Below are 26334 nucleotides of genomic sequence, written 5' to 3' on the forward strand. Positions count from 1 at the left end.
AAAAGAAGGCTGCATTTGGGGAAAAGGTTGGAACCGCCAGCCTATGGAAACGACTCTTGTGAGCTGTAAGGGAGAGATATCCCTATAAAGAGGAAATAGACTGCCCACAGGTTAATTATTTTCTCTGCCAATTTTTTCACACTACTCTTACACATGTATTATCTTAAACTGCAAACAGGGCAAGGCAGTTCCCATCACATTTACATCCTGACTACTGATTTAATATTCCCCTTTATTCATGACATAAGCAACAAGGCAACAACAATTACTAGATGATCAAATTCAACAAATTATTCTATTTGTTTCTTTCTAGGATTAATCAAACCATACTCTTCCCACCAAAATTTTAACAAAAATATTCTAAAAGATTTTTTATCCTACAAAAATATACTGAGTATTTTGCAATTTTCAATCTACTCTGATTTTATGCATTAGGTAAAAATTAGTTGAGAAGCCCTTCCCATGCAGAATACTTATCTTCAATTTGCTAACTGATGTTCTTCTCGCTTTACTTATCTCATCCTACATGCTGCTTCTGCCTTTTTATACCTTTCACATATTTAAAAATAATATTTGTCTTGTACACACTTGGAATTATTTATCTGCAGCAACAACATCCTATACTTTCATTCCAAGAAGTGAGTACACAAGGTATATTTTAAAACAATACAAGAATTGAGTATAACAGTACACAAGTCATTGAAATGCTGGTACTCAGTAGCAATCACACCCATAAAAATTTCCTCAGGTGAAAGTTCTTCCCCTGCCCCAAACCAAAAAGGAGAACATACCTTGATCATCATCATCACCACCATCAGCATCCATAGCGTTTTCATCTTCATCTTCATCATCATAATTGTAATTAGGATCATAGGTAAGATATTTAAGACAAATGTTTATAATTGTGGATACATGAGGATAAACTTCTTTAGGACATCTGCATAATACAAAAATAAAATCAATGAGAAATTACTTTGAAGAATTAGAAGAACTCTGTAAAGACTTCATGCCACACCCTGTACTTTGGAGACATTAACCAAACTTTGTACCATTGATGTATCCATCTAAATTACAGAAGTTCAGCAAGGAAGGTAAAAAGGGCAATGCTCAACAGGAAAGTTGGAGAAAACCACAACAGGCCTTTGGACATCTACTTTTTTGTCCCAACTCTTGGACAACAAATACTATTACAATATTTCCCCCCTCCTGTCTGCAAAAGTAGTATTGGCACAGTAGAAAGTTTCTGAAGTACAGACACAACACATGGCTTAACAGCTAAATTACAAGATAGAATTATAGGAACAGTTCCAGCTTGCAAAAATATTTTGTACCCAAGAGACTGTCTCTTGACAGACTGCAACCAGATGGTACACTATTAGATCTTAAGCAAGCCTGAAAGAGGTACCTGACAAAAACCTACCTCCTAACAAAGGATTCAAAGGCTTGAATGCAATACTCTCGCAATTCATCATCATCTACATTACAAAACTTTACAACCAAAGGAATTATTTTCTCAAGATATTCACCTGGTAAGAGAAAAAAAAAATTAGCAAAGTAATTAATCTAAGAAGTCTTGAAGTTGCAGAGAACTTATGTATTTTTCTTACCTATTCTATGACCTGCTTGCCTACTGATAGCAGCAATACACTGTATATAGGTCCTAGTTGTTGACATGGAATCGTTTTTTGACAGCTCTGTCAATAGATGTTCAATGAGGTCAACAAAAACCATATTGCCACAACTCATAACCAGGTGACCAAGAGCAATGATGGTTCTTTTCCTCACAGCAAGTCTGGGGCTAGTCAGCTGGGGGAGCAGACAGGTCAGAATTGAAGGATGGAAGTTAACAAGTAGTCCTCCTTGCCTTAAAACAGACAAAACACAGACTCAAACCAATTGAATCTAGGTAAGTTTGTTCATATACTGTACAATAAGACCTTTAAATATTCCCAAAACATCACAAAAGATTCCAATTAAGTCTTTAAAATTAAGCTTTTTCAACTTTTAAAAACAGGAAATTAGTTTTATATCCTCAAAGCAATAAACATTAAAATAAGCTTAAAACAACAGCTCTCAAGAGATTAAGTAATAAAGTAATCGATCTATCAATCAACTTATCTTCAATACATGAACTTTTTTTCCCCTGAACGAAGTTTAGCCTGTACTTAATATCTTACCAAACTATTTGACAGAACTTAAAAATTTAATTTTAGCATTTTGAAAGTTAAAGTTCAAGTTTTAACAAGTATTGATCATAATTCACCAGCATTTTGGAAGAGTGATGTTTACCTGCTCAGCATATCAGCCATGATATCCAGTGCCTCCAGTTGCACAGACACATCCTCCTGCTTGGCTATAGCACTGGTGAGACGGCCCGTGATCTTTTTACAAACATTAGCTGCTAATGCAGACCCTGAAAGTCAAAAAAAAAACCCAAAAACCTCAGCATTTCCATAATTAAAACACAGTTTTTAACACAAGATCATGTTTGTGACTATGGAAAGCAACCCGATCTCAATGTTAAAATGTTTTTCTCACCCAAGAAAAGAAGCTTTAAGAGACAGTGTGTTTGCTACTGTAAAGAGTGATCTTCACTAGAAAGTCTCTGTAGAAACATACTCAGGAGGGCTTCCTAATTGTCCCATAAGGGATATAAAACAGAAAGGACACTGCTTCAGGCTGGGCAAGCAGTGGAATGTGGAAGCCAAGACAAGTCTAGAGCAATAAATGAAAGGACTATAGGTAAAAATAAAGGAATAATTAACAGGCAAAGGGAAGCAGAGAAGCATATACAGCCACCTCTAAGTAACTGCTATATTATTTTTGCACAATAAGCTACTTACATAATAAATAACTGAAATGCTGTTGAAACATTAGAGAAAGTGGAAAAACTGAATACCTGAAGTATTTTAAAATTCAAGTGAAAATGTCTTTACCACAGTAGTTCCCCTTTTTTCCCCAACTGTCTACCACTGCTCAGAGCAATTTTGAGAAATGAAGAAACTCATGGTAATACAATTGCTAGTGCTCACCTTCAGTTGTACAATGGCTTTTTTTATCACACTTTGAGAATTTAATACCATTCTAACCTATATTAAGTATAGTTTATAAGTATTTATGGCTTACTCTCATCTATATGACAGAAACCAATTTCCTGAATAAAATGAACATAACAATTGGCCAGTTAGATGTGTTACCATAGAGACTAAGAAAAAATACAACAATCTGTGTTTGGATTGAGAGCAAGAAAAAAACACCTAGATTCCTTTTGTACTAGGAATACTAACAGTATTGAAAGATTTTGCTATTTTTGTTTGAGCTCAACCTCCACCTCAAAAACTCCTTTCTTTTTAAGTAGGCAAACAAACAAAAGAATAAAATAAGAATAAAAGCATAAAAAACTAATTTTCTTAGAATTAGTTATTTACAGTTCATGTGTCTCGCTTCTGCTTGATAAAAACAAGACTTACATGTGCACCTTCAACAAAGGATGTCAAAATCAGAACTTTTTTTTTTCTTTAAGAAACCTTAGTCTCTAAAAACTGCATTTCCCAATCCTTTTTAATCACCTCTCTATTGTCATTCATATTCTCCACTATGGTAACTGAAAATCACTACAACACAAAAGTAATGCCATTAACTGATGAGCTGTTCATGATTAATATCTCTTTTGGGGAAAAACTGCAGGTAAGCATTTCAGTAATTTAACAGGCAATTGTTAGAAACAGAAGGTAATTTCTAAAACACTTACCATAAACTGAGACAAGAAATCAGATCACTAAATATCTGATTTACAACAAATTTTAAAGTATACTATCCATCAAAAACTAAGATGAGATTTAGCTATTTTAAAGGCTAGAAATGCTCCACAAGGTAATTATTAAAATTGGAGCTTTTAGACTCAATTTGTTACATCGAAGTTCATATACTGTAAGTTTGTTTTTCACATTAATGCAATTCTTTATAAAAAAAGTTTTTCAACTAGTAAAATCTGGAGATACAGTCATGGAAGACAAAACTAAAAGGACATTTGCTCCATATATTTTTCCTCTGACAGAAATTAGTTCCAATGTTAAATGAACTGAATCCTCTGAACTGGACGAATTAACTGAATCTCCAGCTTTTGCATTTTTTAACCAGTACTGAGACAATGAAACTGTAGTAGTCTTGACAAAATGCCTTACCACTGGAAGCTGGGGGGAGTTCTCCAATCACAGTTTTAAGGCCAATGCTTGAAATGTCACGTAACTGCTCTTTATCTGAAAGCATGTTTGTACACAGGGTATCTACAATGGTCTCCACTTGATACTCCTTCACTTTACTCACCAAAGGGCCAAGGCTGTATAAACAGAAGAAACATATTAAATCTGCATCCTTCCATAAAATCTCCAATTTTGTTTTTAGTATTTTTAATTCAAGTCAGAAACTTAAAGCTGGTTTTGGGAACCACATAACACAGAATTTTAAAATCTGAGCACCTTCAATTGGTTGGGTTGATAATCCGTCTCCAGGAATCTACTAAACAAAATACTGGTTAGTACATGGGGTTTTTATCTAGTGGTGGGAACAGTTTTTGCACAACCATTCTGCTTCAGTCTCTAAACCAGAGTCCCTTGTACTTCTCACTTAATGTCAAGACTTATAACAAACATTATCTAGCCAGAGCCACCAGTTTATGTGCTTGAGCATCAGTGCCTGCTTAGTTTAGACAAGAAAGCAACCATCTTCATTACTGAGTTTTTATTCTACACAACATTTGGGTTCAATCTGATATCCACTCAGACTCATTCTATACCTCAGTTTACCTTCCTTAATAGAATGCAAACTGTAAAGTAAAAAGTGACATCACACACCCTCCTTCACACAGACTGCAAGCATCACCACAGATACAGAATAAAGTAACATTTCCTCTGTTGTCTCCGAGCTGCTTTTGAGGATGATTCCAACTGTTTTGAGGATCACAGCAACCTTGTATTCACTTGTCAAATGATCCCATTTTTTCAAAATATCAAAACCACAGATGTCCCAATAAAGTCTAGTTCATAGCTAAGAAATAGAGCATCCTTCACTGTCTCCCAAGCCCTATCATCAACTTTCAGCATCTCTGCATTGTTAATGTTCTGCTCCAAAAGGGAACTTATGCAAAAACAGAGCCTCATATTGTCAATATTTCGTTACATTCACCTGTGAACAACCTCCATAAGAACTCCAAGAACTTCCTCTTTCTCCTACTATCGTTTCCACTTCTCACTTCAGACTTTCTTATCTAGCTTTTCCCTATCTTGAAACACCAGTCTTCAGATAAAGCATCTCAGATTTGGGTAATTAATTTTTAAATATTTAAAATTGCCAAATCTTTAATCTAATTCAACTCCCTCAAATATATTACTTTAACAACAAACACATCAAATTCTGAAAAAGTGTTACAAAGGTTCAACGTGTTACAAAGTGTTACAATGTGGTATCCTACCACATTCCATCAAAAAGCAGTAGTTAACCTACATACACAGCAGCCACTCTGAAACATACAGCTCCCTTGCATTGCAAGCTTCTGTGGGCTGATCTTGCCAGTTATTCTCCCTAATTCTGTGTGGTGACATCCATGGCATTACTATCCAATCAAGAAAAGATGCTTACTAATGAGACATCAGCACCAGAGGTGAGATGGGACATAAAGCTGAAGTTCTACCAAGTTTTGGTTCTGCACTGGCCCTGACAGATACGAGGGCAAGGATAAGGAGCTGTGAGCAACAGCCACCTAGGGGAAGAAGCAATGGCTTGAGGCAAGAAAGAGACAGCAGCAGCAAGGACTATCTACTGAAAATGCAGGAACAGTGAACTGGAAGTGTAGCCCACCAGCAGAAGTAAGAGAAACACAGCTTTAGCTCTATAAACCCAGTATTGTTTTTCTCTTTCATCTTGAAGGGATAACAAACAGCATTCTGACTTGCTCTTGGACCACTAGTTGTTTTGCAACTGCTCCAAATTTCCTACCAAGGAAATCCTACACCTTGAGTCTCAACAGTATCTCAGTGTTTCTCCTACTCCAAAACACACTTCGTATTACACACATCACCAACAAAATCAGCTTCAGTCAAAGTGAGAAAGCAGGATTTTCAGGAGGTTTTATATGTGTGTTCTCAGTGCAAACTTTGATGAGCAGTGAAGTGTGAGAATTTTAACTCAGCCCTTTGTATCAAAACAATCCCGTTTAGATTTTGATGAGTGGAAAGACATACAAGTTGTTACTTTTTAGTAAACTCTTTTCAGAAGCTTAAATTTTGTTGCTGTTTTTGAAAGTCAGGGCCCAACTTCCAGCATGTAAGTCAAAGAAAGCCTGTGTAATGATACCTTCATGAGAATCCTTTAACTCAGAATTATAAAACTGAAATATGTGGAAAGCAATGTATGAAAGACTTAAGAAAAAGGAATGCCTTACAGCCACACACAAACTGATTATATTAAGACATTAGAATATAATGCCTCCATATAAGCTCTAGTTTTTTCTAGTTTTTTTTCTAGTTTTTTTTGAACTCTAATACTGTATGCATCTGCTTTTCATTGAAGTTGTTTCTAGCAAAGCTAACTGAGACTAAAATTACATCTACAGGGTTAGTAAATACTAATTTTGTAGAACTGAAGCCAAACTGAAAGCCCAGAGGAAAAAAAAAAATCAAACTAACTTGTTATAAAACCAAGACTAAGATCAAGAAAGTGTATTTTATATTTTCAAATCCCACTATTCACTAGTATGTCAGGTTTACGAGACTGCAATGACTTAGGACCCTGTGGTCACAGCCTTGTTGAAACATCAGAAGCATGCTAAAGAGCTCTGCAAGCAGTTGATGGAATTATTTGCAAAACAGACTAACATAATTAAAAATAAATCAACTTCCAACTAAAAATATTCGTGTAGTTTAACTCTTTAATAATTGCAAAGGGAGAATGCTGCCCAAAGATGGGCTGCATTTCCATGCTTAGGAAAAAACCCAGTAATATTTGTAAAGTTGTCATATATTACATTTGCACTAAAATTTTCAATAATTTGAAACAATTAGGAATTATCAAACTTTTAAAACATTTCAGCCATAAGTTAGTTTGATACACAAGGTAAGTATTTTTCCCCTCTCCCTGAAAACAGCTCTTCAGAGCACTTTATAAAAAAAAAGCAAGCTCAAGAGACTAGGAAGAAAACTTCCAACTTCATGTATTTGCTTGTACCATGTAATAATGGAGTTGTCAGATCATGGTACAGAACTGAACACTGATTAACAAACATCAGTATGCAGTTCTAGTAAAATTAATAAGTTCAATACATCATATTCTAATTGTAGATTATGGGAAAGAAACTATCTGCAAAGTACTTTCAGGCCTCAGCGATTATAATGGGGAAACAGAAATGGTTTTGTTTCATTTCGTAACATTTGGACAATTATTCTGAATTAAGAGCAAGTTTCACATTTAAGAAAAACCCAAAAATCTATCACTATTCAGAAGGCTTGAGGCTATGGTACTCAGCATAGAGGCACGGAAGTTAGTTTAGGATCTCTGCACAGTATTTTCTAAGAATGACACCCCCACATATTTACTACCATCTCTGGTACTGCTGGGGAAAAGATAAATTTCTGCCTTGCTGTAGCAGTGGAGATCTGAGGATGTGTAGCTCAATTCCAAAGTGCTGTTAGCAAGGTAATGTTCTCTTGTATTCATTTTACTTGTTGACCTATACACATTTTGTACTACCTCATAAATTTTTAATGTCATTTAGCACCTTGGATGATACTGAATTAACTACTGAATGCACAGTCAAACTTGTCATCCTGCACAAGTCATTTTATCAATCCCACTTCTGGTCAGAGCAAGTATGTATGGTATAAAAAAAAAAAAAAAAAGGAACAGTCAAACACAGCTCAGAAGCACCTCCACAGTAAATCCAAATCCACATGTTCTGTGTTCCTCTGAAAATCAGCCTTCCCTTCTCTCTCAAAGCATCAAGTTTTCTATTCTTCCTGCCACAAAGGCTCTCAAACACAGAGTTCTCCACACCCTTCATACTTCCTGCCTTAAATGTTCTCTCCCTCATTCCAAAGCCATTCCTGTCCACCACAGGACTGTAGCAGTCAATAATCATTGTTCTACCTGTACTCACCCATTTTCTCCACTGACAATGTTCCAGCAGCTCAAATTTAAGTGCTGGATGCAGCTGTTGGAAGGAGCTGGTCTGGACAACTAGACTCAGACTCAGAACACTCTAAGCCAGTAATTCCATCTAGACTTAAAGGGCCCCAGATCAATGGCCTTCACACTTGGATAGCTAGCAGACATGGGTCTATACAGTAGGACCAAAATGCATCTTCCATCCCAAAATTTGTTGTATGTACCTCACTGCTGCTACTCTTCTTTCCCAGGTCCAAGAATTAACAGTGGCAAAAGCTAGCTATCATTTAAAAAAAAAAAAAACAACCCACTCAACAAAAGCAGCAGAAGGCAGCAGACAAGGAGAAGGACGTGGACAGAGATCTAATATATAAATATTATATATATCTTATATATATATAATATAATATATAATATATAGAGATCTATATAATATATAGATATAATTTATAGATATAATATATAGATATAATAGATTATATATATAATACATAATCTATATAATATATATATAGATATAAATATATATCTAATATATAAAGCAAGCCCTGGGGTTCAAGCACTAAGTGTGACAATACCATATTAACCAGAGTAAAAAGTCAAAACATCTGGTATTAAGGGACTGTCACCACATTAAGCAAACTTAGGAGGTTCCCTTTCAGTGGCCATTTTCATATCTTACCCACATGAACTCAAAACAGTAGCTGTGCTTCAGGCACAGCACTTACATTAACAGTCAGGAATATACAATTCTTGAAATAATCTCACATACCACTATCCATGCCTTCCTCAACTATAACCTGTTCCATAAAAAAAGCAAAGGCAAAACACTTAGTGAAAGCATGGAAGCTTTGCACTGAAATATCACATACAATTAGCTCAGTTTTGTTAATACAGAAAACTTCAAGCTAATTTGATACTCAGGCCAAATTCCCAGATTACACTGCAGACATCTGAGATGGATGCATTATGATCATCTCATTGCCACAAATTCAGGAAGACTGATATTTACTCATTTTGCAAAGTATTTTACAGAGATAAGCAGGTATCTTAAAAATAACCACACCATATTTGGTACATTTCTACAAGATACTGCATTCAGATAATGTCAAAAGAACTGTTAATGGAGATAATGGCTGGTATGTAATGGAAGATGAAAAAAGTCCTTAAGAGACATAGAAATAAAGATGTAATGGAACAATTTCTTCAACAGGTTCACCTACTCCTGCTGAAATGAGCAGCTCTGACAGCAAATCCTTTGCCAGAAGCAGCCAAAGCTCAGGACCTAATCTGCCACTGCCCTTTATTTTAGGAAAATGGAACAGTCCTGGAATCTTTCAATTCCACAACTGTCTCTATAGCTACTAAACTCCTGAGGGGAAGGGTTTAGGGAGCCATATCCACAATTTAATGTGGTTATCATTACTGCTTCAATCATGTTAAATTAATACTGCAATCTTATTAAAATACTTTTGGACATTGATAAAGATCTTTTCCTTCAATAGATAAATTCTTGATAAACTTGTAAATAAGCTTTTGACAAGAGACAGATTATTACCAGGAAGAGCTTCCAGACTCAAAATACACCAGGCCATCCCTGACCGCATCCCTAAAAGCTTAAATATTTTTTCCCTAATTGATCAAAAAATATCAGTTTTCTCTAGAACTTTATTTCACTCTTAAATCATGTTTTCCCTTCACAATGTCTTACTGACACATCACCAGCTTCTTTGCAAATACACACCACTGTCAGTCAGCAGCTACTCACAGCATTGTTGCACTCTTCTAACCTTGATGTTCAGTAAATTGTTTTTCAAGTGACACATGCACAAATCCCCTGGAACAGAAACAATCACTATTCCAAGGCATAACTGTTCACAGCAGACCAGATAAACTCCCTGTGCATTTCAGTCAACAGACTGCAGTATACAAAGGTGCAAGAGCAGAACCTAGACACACCACCTCACACCTGTAGTGGTGTGTGCTCCAACAGAAGTACTGTAAAGAGAATTACAGGGAAATAAACAAGCACATGAACAATTATGGAAGTGTTTTTATATCAAACTGATTAACAGTATCCTTTAAAAAATATGTCAAGTCTTCAGAGAAGCAATCCTGAAAGTCTGCTTTTGATCAATAGCGACTGAGTTTGCCACCTGGTTGGTGAAATTCCAGGTGGCAATGTCACCCCTCCTTCCACTAATAAAGCTTACATCTTCTATTTTTGCAGTGACTTGTGCAGATCTATAAAAACACATCTTCCATATCCTAGAGACCTGCAGCTGACACCATACTTTTAAACATCAACTTTGGCAGACTAAAAGCAGGCTTCCATCAAAAAAACCCCATTGCTCCATAAGTGAAAACACCTGAAAAGTTGGTGAGGATATTTTTTTTAAAACCCAAGCTAGTGAAACAATTGCTAAATTGCTGTAATTTAAATATTTTTATTTTTCAAGTGTAACCTATGAGTAACTAAAATAACAGCAAAGTCTGGTCAATCAGATCCATCTCCAAGACGCATAGGAAATACTTTTGCTGATGTTTTGCAACATGACCATCACTGAAATGATGAAGTCATTCATGCAAACTCTTGAAAATTCAGTTTCTAGAAAGTTAAACTGTATTTTACCTGAGTTAGCATCTTCAGTCCTATTTATTCAGCCTATTAGTTCAATAAAGCTGTCACACCAATTGTGAAGTAAATTCTTAAAGATTGCCTCAAGCTGCTTCAGCCTTTAAAATCAGCACACATCACTTACAGACATTACTATTGGTCCCTGATTACAAACTGAGCTTATAAAAGTAGAAAAAACCCTATGAAATTCTTTAACAAAATCAGTTCTGAATACAAAGCTTTTGTAATTAAGTTTTTTATCCATTCAAAGGCAGCTTTAGTCACTGTTTTATGTGCTCTTTGATCTTTTCCCTTTCACTAGTCAATACTTTGTGTCCAGTTTCTCCTCAAGTCAAAAGACCATACAGCTGCCTATGGAAATAAACAGGGACTATAAGACACTGTCTCCTTTGAGTTACATACATTTGAAAATAAAGGTGTTCATAGTGTAGCTCCTGTTAGTAAAGGGGACACCAGCTCATAATCAATTATCTCAAATGGACACATTTTAATAGGTAATAAGCACATCTACATATAGGGAAGAGTTAAAATTCAAAAGTGGAAGAAAAAAATTACTGAAATCACTTTATACCAAGTGCAGCACTGCATTACCACAGCATCCAAAATGCTCTAAAGCTGCTGAACTGGATCAGCCACACAACAGCCAACATGTGCATCATGCACTGTTCACACCAGTGACTCACACTCACAGCATGAAGAAGCATTCCCTACGTTGAACTGCTGCCCAGAGAAGTCACACTGATAAATGCTGACAAACTACAGGATCCCAGGGAGGAATCACTGAAAGTATTTACATTAATCACTTTTTTTTTTCAGATGTATATACATCTGTCCACGTGCGTTTATTTGGCTTTTTACACATTAAAGGAAACCTTTCCTAGAGTGACACAATAAAATTATATAAGTATAGGTTTATATGGCAGAGCATCAAACTACAGGCAACTGCTCGAAATGAGAAACAGTTCATCCTTAAACTGCAACACTGAACATATGAAACAATTAATGTTCAATTTGGGCCAGCAGAACATTGCCAGCAATGGAGAACAGTCCATTCAACAAAACCCATACTGCCTGTTTAATCCAGATGCACATAATCTTGGATAGATCAACAGGCAGTACAACCACTACCAGCATAAGGTGCACAGGATGCCACGCTGGGCTCCACGAACAGCCTCAAACAACACACACATTGTAAGAACAACCAACAGCAGTTTCTACGTTGGCTGACTGTAAAACAACCTATGGCTATCAGAGCAAAAAGCAACTCCTCCAGAAAAAATGCAGACAACAAGAATACATTTAAAGTTTTACATGCTCTGAAGAAAAACAAGGTGAGCAACCTGCAGTTACTGACCTAGTTTGCTTCTACTGCCTGAAGTAACAGAGGCTTGCCAAATACACTCCTTCCCCTTCTGTAGGGTCATAGCTTACAGCAAATTGACTTTCATTCCAAGAATATTAAGACAGTTCCTTAAGTTCCATCTTTATTCAGAAATAAACTGCATCATCATGTCTGCAAGGTAGCTAACCAAACATCCATTAACACTCAACCTGACTTCTACTAACCAAAGAACACCACATTTTATGCTGTTGAAAACCAGTGTGATATAACTGAAAGGTTCAAGAACAAAATCATTGGTGTGCTTTGAAAAGATAATAAATAGCAAGTTCATAAGTACTTTAACCAATACAGCCAAATGTGACAGCAAGCAGTGGGTAAGGCAAACCAGGAACACTGCTTAGTTGTTGCTACACTTCCCTAAAAATAAATGCTACCTTAAGGCTGGCCTGAGTTGTAAATCTGCTCTGTTCAGTAACCTCAAGAATCAAACCTTGAAAGAGTGATCCTCCCATAAAAAATTCTTGCCTGCTCAAGCACTGATGGGTATCTGCTATTCACAGTGTTTCCATTGACCTACCTGTGTAGGAAGCTCCCCTAACTAACTATTCATCTTTCTTCCCTTCCTCAAGCAAAAATCTGCCTCAAATACAGGTTCAAAGGTACACAGTGATGTCTTAAATTACTTTGCTGTGAGAGAGGGAATCTGTACTTAAATGGGTCATCAAGTACCCGTCTGATAAAAGTTCTCGCTGACAGTGGCTAAAGTTCACCTAAACACAGTTTCTGCTTTCCTCAGCTGAAAGTTCCAGAAAATCCATACCAGAAATACAAAAGCAATTAATGACAACATAAAATACTTATAAACCAAAAAGTAAAGGAAAATATGTTGGGTGAACTGAATATCCCAACAAATTTGGCTTCTACTCAGTGTTGTGTTACATGAAAAACTTCAGATCAGCTGGAACTGTCTGTGAAAAAGTACAGCCTGACAGTGCTCAACTTTTCCCACCCTTCACCCTCACTGCTGTCTGTACCTGTGCTCATTTGATTGACCATCTAACCCAGAAGAAAACTAGAATCCCCAAACCAGTCTACAACAAAACCAGATAAGCAACAGTGCAAGAAAAGGGACAATGAGGAAGAGACCAGCAGAGCAGCAGAAGCATTAGCTTAGACTGGCTTAAAAATTCCATGGAACAATACCAGAAGTACAATTGGCATTAAGAAGGGAAAACTCCTCTAGGATGTGTTTTTTCATGCTCAAAACATACCAGCAAGTGATTGGGATACATTCAAGAACGTACACATTCTAGATGAACATTCACAATTCACTTAAGAACATTTCCATTATGCTTCTCATTCCATTACAGTAAATGTAACACTGTACTTTACCATTATTTGGATTCCTCTAGAAGAATCCAAACTTTAAATCAATTCTACCTTTCTATTTTAATCCAAAAATTTTATCAGTGTGTGAAAATGAAGTTTTAAAAAAGGATATTTAGTAACAACACATGTATATGAACACATTCACAGGCAGCCATCTATTTTCTCATTCTCTTCCCTTTGCAACCTTTAATGCTTTAATAAACATTACTTGTACTTCAGGTCCAAAATTCTAACATAGAATCATAGAATCATAGAATCCTAGGGGTTGGAAGGGACCTCGAAAGATCATCTAGTCCAACCCCCCCTGCCAGAGCAGGGCCCCCTAGAGTACATCGCCTAGGAACGTGTCCAGGCGGGTTTTGAATGTCTCCAGTGAAGGAGACTCCACAACCCCCCTGGGCAGCCTGTTCCAGGGCTCTGTCACCCTTACAGTAAAAAAATTTTTTCTGATATTCAACTTGAACCTCCTATGCTCCAACTTACACCCATTACCCCTTGTCCTATCACTGGTCACCACTGAGAAAAGCCTAACTCCATCTCCCTGACACTCACCCCTTACATATTTGAAAACATTGATGAGGTCACCCCTCAGTCTCCTTTTCTCCAAACTAAAGAGACCCAGCTCCCTCAGCCTTTCCTCATAAGGGAGATGTTCCACTCCCTTAATCATCTTAGTAGCTCTGCGCTGGACTCTTTCAAGCACTTCCCTGTCCTTCTTGAACTGAGGGGCCCAGAACTGGACACAATACTCCAGGTGCGGCCTCACCAATGCAGAATAGAGGGGGAGGAGAACCTCTCTTGACCTACTAACCACACCCTTTCTAATGCACCCCAGGATGCCATTGGCCTTCTTGGCCACAAGGGCACATTGCTGGCTCATGGTCATCTTCTTGTCTACCAGGACCCCCAGGTCTCTTTCACCTACACTGCTCTCCAGCAGGTCAGCCCCCAACCTATACTGGGACATCGTGTTGTTCTTCCCCAAATGCAAAACTCTACACTTCCCCTTGTTGAATTTCATCATGAATTTCAACATGGTCATTAAAGATAGTGATACCTATGTGCAATAATCTAACATCCAGAATAACTTTAGATTATTCATTAAAGATGTGCAACTGCATGTATGTTGCAACGTAACTTTGCCACAAAATGCCACTTCACACAAAAAAAATTCTAAGCCTGAGCCAAGTTTCTCAGCACAGAGTACAAGCAATCTGCTTCAAAGCCACAGACCTTTAACTGTACCACAGGGAACTTAACCTTTCAGAAATGTGAATTAAAAAGAAATATGGCATTTTGTGCTGTTTGTTTCAAAAAAAAAAAAAAAAAAGGCAGAAGGGGAGAAGACTCACTTCAATATTGTCAAACAACAATATAGCACCTCTGATAAGAGCAGCAATAAAACAGTGGCAATTATATTGGCTGGAAACTTGCTACTCTGATACTAGTTTCCCTGTGAAAGGTTTTGGTTACCATCACTTAAAATGAATCTGAAGCAAGCATGGTTTCTAAGTACCTTAAACAGATGGACACACAGACTTTAATTTTCTGCTTTGCTAGTCTGATAGGGCAAACTGTAAAGAACAAGCAGACACAGACAAACTCAGCTAATCACAACGCACAACTCCTCTTCAAAGCTTTCCCAAGCTCTTCTGTAGCAATTTTACTTCCATCCATGCCTCCTGAACTGTAAGTAGTACAGAAGGAATATTAAAAAAACACTGAGCTCATGGACAAGAAACACTCTTGGGAACATGAGAAGCTTCTTAACAAAGAGGCCCTCCTTGAAAGACACAAAAAGAGTGAGAGAGGCCAAGAACAAAAAGTAAGTCATAATAAACAGGCACCTATTCAAATGGCGTTCTGGAAAAGCCACACCACACATAAAGTTAAATAAAGTGAGACAGAGAGGGTACTTAAACAACACAAGTCTCTGAATGGCAAGTTACTGCACCCTAACTCCCATAAAACATTTACAGTTCCTGTAAAGCAAGTAAAACCATTACACCATATTTTGAATGTTAGTGAAGATATAAGTTTCATATTTGATAACCAAGATTCTATAATTACCTTTTCATGGTTTTTTTGTCTTCTTGAAAACCACTTCAACACTCTTAATTCTTTCCTTACACATCCTCCTTACAGTCAAATACCAGTGTGGCAACTACCAATCAATTTAAATCTTTTAAAATCTATCTAGCATTCATGAATTATCACCAGAGAACAAGCGTGTCGTTCATACACCTTCCTCAAGGACTGCATTCACTATTTGCCACCTGAAATCCCAAATTTAAAACTGCAATGTCAACAAAACAGAGCTCTGTAAGAAATTACCATTAAGGCAAGGAGCCTACAATTACAAGGTTTCCTTTGCAAACACCAGTTTTACAATTATTTTGCATAACATTGGTCCTTTTCAGTTCTTCAAAAGCGCTTTATGCTGTTCAGTCATCAGATAACTCTTTACAAAACAGAAAAAAATACCTACCATTTCACAGCTAAGTTTTGCACCTCACCATTTTTATCTTCCAGTAACTTCAAAATCATCTTCACTACCTTTCTCTCACTGTCATCATCCAGCTTGATAGAATCTTTCTGTAGTTCTGTCATCAAGTCATTAGTAGCCATAAACCTGGCAAAAGATAGTCAGAGAATTATTCCTAGAAGGAAACAAGGTTATTCACAGCACTCAGATTAAAGATTCTCAGCTTCCACTGTTTGCTGTCAAATAAATCAGAGTTAATGTTGGATTACTGTCAGCTATTTTGTGATGCATCTAAGATTTAAAAGAGAAAAATTGTATTTAAGAATGCCAGTAACTTTCAGACAGGTCATCACACTTCCTTGATGAGAAGGACGGCTACATATTTTTCTTCCACTGGCTACAATGTGTTACAAGTGAATGCCACAAAGACAAGCTGAAACTTTCCCAGATTCCAGATGTAAATAGTCTATTCACAAGCTAAGCTGACTTTGTTAAAAAAAAAACAAACAAAAAAAAACCAAAAAAACAAGCAAGAAAAAACCCAACAAAAACAAAAAACACAACAGTTTGAGGTTTTTTAAGTTTGTAAAGAAGAAAAAAATCACCTCTGCTCTGAGTTTATTTAAAAACAACTTTTAAGCAAGGAGAAATATAGAGAGCTTCTGAAACACAAAACGCTCCCACAAAAGTCAAACATTAATGAAGATATAAAAGCACATTTTATGTGCTTTACATTTTCCTCCTCTGCACAGACTGGTTTGTTTGTAGTCCATACAACAGCTGATCACATTTATCCAGCCCTCAATCTGGAGTATCACTTTAAAGATCAAGATTAATTCTTGAGAGGTCAAGGAAATAAAATCACCTTTCATATAAATTATTTTACTATTCCATAACACTTCCACACCCTCCAACACAGAACATACTGAGAAATGACTTTCCAAAAATATTGCTTTTGTGCCTGTTGGTTTTTTTTTTCCTTGTGATGTCCCTTTTCCAAACTGTTTTTCTTTTTGAAATGTCCTCTCCACTCAGGAGAAGTAATACAGATGGATTACTCAGCTACAGATCCCATGGGCCTCAGTAACAATTCCAACTCCCATTCAAAGCCCCAGACAAAAATGGCTTATAATTAAACAGTTAAGGTTGACATTGGGACTTCAGGCACATCAGCCTCAAGCAGACATCACTTAAACTCAGTTCATACTTGGAAGGCTATCTCTACAGCCTGACATGCTGAGTACTTTTTTTTTTATTGAAAATGAAAGCCAAGACTCTGTGGTCTTAATATGCATCACAAATGCCAGCTGTCTGCCCTCATATAATGGACCCCAACTTGTCCTGTATTTTAATACACCAACTCCAGTCTTACACCTTGAGATGTTTCTAACATAAAGACCTCACTCATTCTTCATTCACTCCAGCAGTCCCACTGAAGAAAGCCTCCAATCCAACATGAACCAGATGTGTGAACAAACAGATGGTGAATGTGAATGGCATCAGCTTTTAAGCAGAGCATGGAAAAAAGCTAGTTGGTAAGTAAAGGTAATGGACATAGCATTGGAATAAGGATAAACATTAAGTATAGCACACCCAGTACCAGAACATTTAAAATCTGTCTGCATTTAATTCCTATTATTACAAATTTTTAATAGCCTTCTCTCACTTCCTTGGTCAGTAGCTCCCATTTTCTAGCCTTATGAGTTCCGGAGTCACCTGCTTATTACAATTTCTTAAACTAAGCAGAGCTTCTCCATTTTCAGTTCAGCAGCAGTTTCTGCACCCAATTACAACTGGGAAGTCCTCCTGCCAGACCCCTCCACTAAAAAACCAACCAACCAACCAACCAACCAACCAACCCCCAAATAAAAACAAAACAAAAAAATAAAACCGAAATAAAAAAACCCAAGAACCATAAGGGTGCAAGGAGGTCTGGCAACTTTAAAGTAGCTGTATTTAGAAACATGATTTTGAATAGTCTGGATGTGGCCCTTAGTCACAACTGCTTCTTCCTCAGTTACATCAAAGTTTCCCTGGTGCAAAGCAGCAGCATGTCAGCAGCTCTTCATAGCCTGTGCTCTGAGAAGCCCTTCTCCTCCAGTGGGAAGGGGGAGACTCTACTTCTCCCACAGTCACACAGTAAACTGCACATTTTATAATTTAAGTCTGAGTTTCAGGACAATAAGTGCCACTTGCATTGGACAAGTCAGTTTATCCAAAAAACAGAGGATTAAATGTTAAAGTAATTACTTGAACTGTGGTTTATATTCTGCTCCCAACAAGTTAACCACGCCATCTCTTCAAATATATATGATCTAAGAATAAATGCACTTACAATTTCTAGTACTAAATGCTATTTCATCTATTATGTAAATGCAGTACTCACATAAAATTTTGTAAAATGTGTTATTACATAACTGCCAGTTTTTAAAGATCTCTCATCACACATTATTGTGGTTTGAAAAGTCAGATTTTAATCTACGCTAAGAAAAAAACATGTTAATATTCAAGAATTCCAAAGCTGTTCAAAGCTCCCAGAACGGGTAATTTCTTAAGTATGTTCTCCTAAAGCAACTACAAAACAAGTTTTAACTACATGTAGCTGGAGAAAAAAGTGCTTGCTACAACTGCATTTGACAAGACCTACCTCTTTCCTGAAGCAATTATAAACTCATCAAAATCAGTATTTAGTTGCAAATCTATCAGAATTTTTTCAAAGTCATTCTTTTTATAAGTACAAAGTTCAAAGCTCACTGAATCACAGGAACATATTTGCATGCTAAAAGTAATAAAATCTTCAGTAACATTTAGAGGAACACATGTCTTTGGTACAATTTAAATTAGGTAATTCTGGACTGCCTCTTGTTAGACTAACCAATATTTTGTTCTGCTTCCACAATTTCTAGCCTCAATTCTCCAGGTAATATTATGCTACTGATATCTGAAAGAATTCAACATCAAAACCCCCAAAATGTACCGGATCTGTGTCCACTTCTACAACAAATAAGCAAGATTGCTCATAATCCAACTTTCTGGTTATTTACTCACATATCTGTGTCCTTTAGATTTTATTATATTAACAAGAGACTTGTTTGTAAGTCAATGTGTTCTTCAGCTATAAACTAAGAACTGTAATGCTGTAGCAAAGCAACCAAACTCAAGCATATTTTGTCTTTTCCCTATCTGCATTAATGTACCCTCTTCTACAATGAAAGCCTCAAATGTGAGTTTATGGTTGCACACAAAACAAAGTAATGTGATTATTCTTAGCCTAATACTTTACTAGAACGACTGTTTATGTGTATTATGTCTGCTATTTTTAATAGTTCACTTATATCACTTCATACCATTCCAAAATGTTTTCTTTTTTTAACGTTAATTTATTACAAAACAAGCAAATTGTCCAATAAAAAACAATGCTCTCTCCATAAACAGAGCCTATGCTTAAAGTTACATACAGCAGTCCTGTCCCTACAAGATGGAACGGGACTTCTTTCTCTGGATGTACAGACTTTCAGAGGCAGTACCAAACTATGTGACGAGCACAAAGCCCCTGTCCACAAGATGCAGCATCCAGGAATCATGTGAGCTTAGGACATTCAAGCCGGCCGTGCTGTGTAGCCCTCCCTGCTCCTACTGCCAAAAATCATAAGATCCGTGATTTTTGAGAAGGGGAAGGGACGCGGGGAGGTCATCTCGCCCACTCCCCTTACACAAAGTCGGGTCAGCAGATGGCTTAGGGCTTCGTCCATTCGGCTTCTGAGCATCTGAGTGGACGGAAACAGCATCGCCGACCCCTCCCTCGCCCACCCCACCCAAGGTGAGCAACCGTGCCCACCGCCTCCCTCCTCCCGGCTGCCCGGGATCTCGGCCCACGACGAGGAGGCCGCAGCTTTTCGGGCACTGCCGCGCCCCGTCCTTCACGGGTGGAGAGAAGAGGCTCCCCCCTCCCGGGAACTTCCCTCTCGGGAGAGCAGCAGATTAGCGCGCAGCCCCGCCGGGCCGGCCCGGGGGAAGCAGGGTCCCCTCCCATCCCCCGAAGCACGGCGGCGGGCACTGCCCGGGCTCGCTGCACCGGGCCCTGCTCGGCCCCACGGGCCTTCCCGCCGCCCGGCACCTGCCGCCGCCCTGACAGCGGCAGCGCCAGGCCCGGGGCCGGCGCGGAGGCGGGGGTGGGGGTGGGGGCAGGGCGGCTCGGGGCCTGCGGGCCACGGAGCCGCCCGGCGAGTCGGGGCCGCGGAAGGGGCGCGGAGGGGGTGAGGGTTTGGCGGCGCTTCCCACCTGAAGTCCTTGTCGCTGGATGTCATTTTCTCCAGCAGGTTGGAGATGTGGTACGAGGCGCTCGCCATGTTGATGGACCCGGACGGGGGGAAAGGGAGAGGAGGAGAGAAGGAGGAGGAGGAGGAGGAGGCGGCGGCGGCGGGCGTCTTTCCGGCCTCGCCGGCTCCACTTCGTCCGCCGCTGGGGATGGCGCTCGGTGGGGCGAGCCGGGACCGGGGCCGGCGGCGGGACCGAGGGCGGCGGGAGACGCGGGGAGGGGGAGGGGAGCGGGCGGGCGCTCCGCCGCCGGCTGCGGCTGACACGGCGGGAGGGGAGGGGAAAGGAGGGGCGGGGAGGGGCAGGGAGGGACGGGGAGGGACGGGCGGGCAGCCGCTCGCGCTCTGCGCTGGGTCAAAGGTCGGGAGGGGCCCCCCTCGCGCCGGCGCCGGCGCCCCTGATTGGCTCTGCCGGCGGGCGCGAGGTGTCCGCGGGCGCGTGACGCCAGAGCGTACGTGGCGCCGAGCGTGCGCGGGAAGTTTCGGCCGGAGCGCGGCGGGAAGGGGGCGGGAGGCGAGGGGAGGCCAGGCCGGCGGGGAACTACGCTTCCCAGCGTGCAACGCGCCTGCGCGGCGCCCGGGACTATTGGCGGTGCACGTCGGGACGCGTAGTTCAGGGGGCCCGGGCAGCGCCTCCGCCGCGCGGTGCCCGCTGGGATGTGGAGCCTCGGTGTGGCGGTGGCCCTGGGGCGCTGTGAGGGCCGAGCCCGGTGGGGCGGGAGGCTGCTGAGAAGCTGTGGATAAACTCCTCCTGCAGCCTCGATGGGTTCAGCGACGTCCTGAGCGCGGGGCACCGGGTGCGGTGCTGGTTGTTCTGTGGCCTTTACAAAGCCGCCACCTCCCCCGAGGCGGCAGCCGCCGTACCGGGCCCTCCCGTGCGTGTGCGGTGGCTCCGGTTGTAGCTTAGCACGCTCTGAAAAAATGTCTGATGGATGGAAAGTGGCCGAAAGTGGTGGTGAAATGATGATGCAATTAATTTTCTTGGTAAACAAGGGCACGCTTCCATTGGTTGTGGTTTGCAGAGAGCAGCTTGAAAATGTGGCTGCTTTCAGAGGTCTTGGAAGCCAAAGAGGACTTTTTAAAAGATTTGTTTTTTAAATCTTCATCACCTTTTTTTTTCTTCATTACTTTTCTGAGCATAACCTCCCACCTGTCTTCACATGGGTGTGTAATACAGAGCAGTAGGAGAACTGAGGAAGTGCTTCCACGTGTTAAATCTTCCTTAAAGTTCATATTAAAATACAAGAACATTAAATTGCCTTGATTTCTCTCAGTTCATGTGTGCACAGCAAAATTCCTAAAGAAACACCTATTGATCCCAATGTGTGTATATTTAGAAAAGAAAAAAAAAAAAAAAAAAGGAAGAAAAAAAATCTTTAAAATAGGCTTTTGTTGGATGCAGCTTGCAGGCAGCCTTGCACAGGAGCTGCTGGGATGGACACACTGTTGAGGGGGTTGTGTCACTGCCATGGCCTGTCACACATCCACAGTGTACAAGCAGCTATTTTGGAAGATTGTTTGGAAGATTTGAAAGCTGTTAATTGCCTGCTGTGTTGGAAAGAGAGCTTCCTATGTGCTGGTCTTGCTTCCCAGAGCACCTTGGTGGTAAGTTAGCCTTGTGCAGCAAAATGGGGTAAGAAGGGGTAAGAAGGAGGTGTCCTGCATGGTGTTGGATTAGTGCTGTTGTGGTGGGGTGCAGTGCAGGATGGAGTGAGGAAGCTGGGAGTAGTCAGGAGGGGGTGGGGGTGGACAAGAAAGATTGGGGAGTAAATGTGGGGAGAAGAACTGCAGTGAGGGGAAATACCCAGAAGAAGAGCTGGCCATCACTGCTATTCAAACAGGCCGTTCCTTTGGGAGTTCCTTTGATTTGGGAATAGATATTTTAGAGGTTACCTTTAAAAAAGGAAATTCTTTACTTCATTTTGCTTGAACACTTGTTTTGGATATTCAAGGAAGTCAGCTGGAACAATACAGATGGAGATAGACTCAGTCTTGACTGCATTGTGACAGCTGAAAATCATTTATGATAACTGAATTGTGATGAATTTATACCACACAAAGAAAAAGTGTGGTACTTAATAACTCCTTTATGAAGTATTGAGATGTGAAAAGTTGAAGTACAAATGTTTCACACTGGGCACATTGATTCCTATTTTGCCATGTGATTGTTAACACTGTTCCAAACCCTTTTGGAGACAGTGACTTTTGAGCATCTTACAGTTTGGTTTTGAGGTGGCAGCGTCACTTTATCAATTCTCACACACTGTGGGAAAAGACCATTATAACCTGGCCTTTTGTGCACTCATGACTTGGATACTCAATAGGAATTGGATCATTCTGAGATGGTGAAAGATCTTCTGTGCCAAAAATGTTCTGTCCACAAGCTTGCTCTTGGATAGGCACTCTAGACCAACCAGACAGTAGAAGATTATTGAGGGTAGGTAAGGTCTTTACGTTGGTTGATGTTATGGAGTAATGCATTGCCAGTGGTCACTGAAAGCAGAGTGGCTGAAGTCAGGATTTAACTTTTTAAATTCGTAGTGTTTCCAATCAGACACTAAACCAAGCTTTTTCCCACTCTGGGAATCCTCTATGCATTCACTTGTAATAAGAAAGAGAGTTTATGAGAGGAACAAAAATCATCATCATGGCTTGGCTTCACAAACAAAGATTTAAGAATATCAGAACAGTTACAGAACAGTTCTGCTCTGATCTGCTATAGAACCTTAAACACTTTTAGAGTGATTTTAAAATCATTTAGCATCATCTTTCCCGTGCTGATTTCTGTACCTCAGCCAGCTTAGCTGCCACTGCTGACACTTGGTTACCTGTTGCTACCAGAAACACAGGCCAGCATGAAGGAAGCCAATGTAATTTTTCTTCAAGTACATTTCTTACAATTAGGATTCAGGTATAGTACATGCAGTGTTCCAAAGGAAGCTGAACATGAGCCAGCAGTGTGCCCAGGTGGCCAAGAAGGCCAATGGCATCATGGCCTGTATCAGGAACAGCGTGGCCAGCAGGTCCAGGGAAGTGATTCTGCCCCTGTACTCAGCCCTGGTGAGGCCACAGGTCAAGTTCTGTGTCCAGTTCTGGGCCCCTCAGTTCAGGAAGGATATCGAGGTGCTGGAGCAGGTCCAAAGGAGGGCAACCAGGCTGGTGAAGGGACTCGAGCACAGATCCTATGAGGAGAGGCTGAGGGAGCTGGGGCTGTTCAGCCTGGAGAAGAGGAGGCTCAGGGGAGACCTCATCACTCTCTACAACTCCCTGAAAGGAGGGTGTAGCCAGGTGGGGGTTGGTCTCTTTTCCCAGGCAACTCTCAGCAAGACAAGAGGGCACGGTCTCAAGTTGTGCTGGGGGAGGTTTAGGTTGGACATTAGAAAGAATTTCTTTACTGAGAGGGTGATCAGCCATTGGAATGGGCTGCCCAGGGAAGTGGTGGATTCTCCATCCCTGGAGATATTTAAAAAGAGACTGGATGTGGCACCCAGTGCCATGGTCTGGTAACTGCAGTGGTAGTGGATCAAGGGTTGGACTTGATGATCTCTGAGGTCCCTTCCAACCCAGCCAATTCTATGATTTTATGATTCTATGAAAGGAAGTCAGACACAGAGAGAGGCTAATTGAGGAGATTTTTTCCAGCTGATAGCAAACAACTTCACAGATGGAGTGGTACCCCTGGATCTGCTCCCTGTAGACGTGTGTTAGATGTTCGTGGTTCATTCACAAAGATAGCTGAAAGCTTAATTAAATGGCTGAAAGCTGAAAGGATTTATCTTGCTTTACACTTGCATATATTCCCCAAATGCTGCATATGACAGAAGAGCAGAGTTAATTTAGAGATGCATTCACAGCACTAGAGTTTGAACCCTCACCAATTTGCCCTTTCACTTCACACAGAAGTTGTGAGGCCACCGATGGGCTGAGGACATCAGGAATGTGCTGATGTGCATCTTCACCTATTAGCATGGAAAGAGCTGTACCACACAGCTTTACTCAGCTTAAAGGGGATCCTTTAAGATGACAAGTTTAAAGCTAGTTATCATTTCTTACAGATGGTTCTGAGAAAATAAAAGAAAATTGCCATTCCAAGTCAAAAGCTGCTCACATCTGCAAGCAGATATTTGAGCCAGAGAACATTACAGTCGTGGGTTATCACTTAGATACATGACTGACTTTGTACATCTGTACTTTGAATTTTTAAAAAGATGCCTGGAAAGGAAGTCTTTACAAATTTATTGGCAGATTAACAAATCACAGATGGTGTCAAAGGAGTGATCTAGATTTAAATATGAAAGAAAGAAAAAAAAAAGTATGACAATTGAAATTAGAGGAAACAAGTTGAAAAGCAATTATAAACATACACTTAGAACCATCATAGAGGTTAACACTGAATTGCATTGTATAAAATATTATGTTTCAAGAGATGAGTTAGCTGTAGATCTAAAAACCTGGCTTTAGAATCTTAATGTGTGAGGGGTTTTCCCCTTATTTTCTCTTTTCCTTATTTAAAAACTTAGATAACATTCTATAGCAAATGACAACAATTTTCAAAGTAGTGGTATATTTGGAACTGAACAGATCATCAGCTGCTTTTCACCTTATAAGCCAAAGTTTTAGTGTAGTTTTTCTTTCTTCCTAAAGCTGAAAAATTGTTCAAACACAAGTGGAGTAAGAATCCTGAAGTATCTTTGCTATTATTTTCATTTAGAAGGGATTTTCTACACACTTACCAAGCAGCATAGATAATATTTACAGCTGTGAGCTGCCTGGCCTTTTCTTCCTAGCCCAGATAATCCACTTCTGTAAAGTAAAGCAAAGAAAAGCAAAGCAAACTTGGTGTCTGATTCCATCAGCTTTAAAAAGTGAAAGATAAGGAAAACAGTACTGAAAATAATATATGCATCTGGGTAAATAATGGACTGAAGTAACTGTTATATGGGCTGAAATTTCCTCTCTAAAAGAGCAGAACTCCAATAGCACCCTCATCATAAGATTACGTTTCAAGAAACATAGTATCTGGAAAAGAAACCTAACAGTCTTTTGAGTAAAAGCCAAAAAGAAACAATGCACAAATACAAAATGCTCTCAAAGAAATATCCCATCTGATTGCTAAACACCGCACAGCTTTTTGCAGTGTCTGTAATCAAAACTTTTTAAATGTGTCACAACCACCCAATGAAAAAAAAAAAAACCAAGAAAGAAAATATTTAAAATAAAATCTGACTTGAAATATGAGCCAGAAATTTAGATTCAAATATTTTTATCACTGCATTAATTTCTTACCAGGGGAATCCAGTTTACAGGACAAATAATTTTTTTTTCTTCCTTACTACCTCTTCTGAAAGTCAGTCCAAGTTGTTTCCTTATGCTTGACCATTTCCATTTCAGTTCCTTATCACAACTCTAAATTTCTAATTCCTTCAGAGCTAATTACATTTCCCTTTATGTCAGCACAGCCAGCTTTCTTCATATTGTCATCTCAGCAGTGCTTGTACTAGAGACTTGTCTCCAGTAAACTTACAAGCACTTGTTTAATTGCTACTTCTGATACTGAACAATACTGTTTGTGTTCCAGAAGTCATAAAAATGCAAATTACTTGAAGTGTTTGGACTATTCAAGCTTATTTGGTAGCTGTGCCTTGGATATTGTTTATTCTGTATCCCAAATTTCAGGGAAGCCTTGACCACATCAACAGTTTAGAAATTTTGATGCTAGTACATTGGCTAATTGCAACATGAGTCACTGTTTGTCAAAGCTGACTTAAAGGCTAATCTCTTTCATTTCATAACATTTTAAATCAGTGGTGTTGTTCTCTTGATTCCTGTTAAAAAGTGCAAGTTTCAGACCAACACAATGTTCTGTCTCCCTCCCTCATTTATGAAACAGTCAGTAATAGCAAAGATGAAAAAAATGATAGAATGGTTTGGGTTGGAAATGACCTTAAAGATCACATAGTTGCAGCCCCTCCACATGGACAAGGACACCTTCCACTAGACCAGGTTG

The 26334-nt window shown here is 39.6% G+C and overlaps 1 protein-coding gene across 2 annotated transcripts in view; it reads right to left on the minus strand.

Moving 5' to 3' along the window:
* CAND1 (cullin associated and neddylation dissociated 1) overlaps positions 1-20674 on the minus strand; it is a 29347-nt gene extending 8673 nt beyond the window's left edge. Inside the window, exons 1-7 of one of the 2 annotated variants that reach the window (XM_071733456.1) lie at positions 20293-20674; positions 16015-16158; positions 4185-4339; positions 2290-2413; positions 1608-1864; positions 1421-1526; positions 792-937 (exon numbers count right to left, since the gene is read on the minus strand). In XM_071733456.1, coding sequence (XP_071589557.1) covers positions 792-937; positions 1421-1526; positions 1608-1864; positions 2290-2413; positions 4185-4339; positions 16015-16158; positions 20293-20360 — 1000 coding nt within the window. In that variant the 5' untranslated portion in view covers positions 20361-20674. The remainder of the gene's footprint in view (positions 1-791; positions 938-1420; positions 1527-1607; positions 1865-2289; positions 2414-4184; positions 4340-16014; positions 16159-20292) is intronic. The other variant, XM_071733457.1, reaches the window with a different exon arrangement.
* Between the last annotated feature and the right edge of the window lie 5660 nt (positions 20675-26334).

The sequence above is a fragment of the Heliangelus exortis genome, chromosome 1 (assembly GCF_036169615.1).
Source record: "Heliangelus exortis chromosome 1, bHelExo1.hap1, whole genome shotgun sequence".
NCBI lineage: Eukaryota > Metazoa > Chordata > Aves > Apodiformes > Trochilidae > Heliangelus > Heliangelus exortis.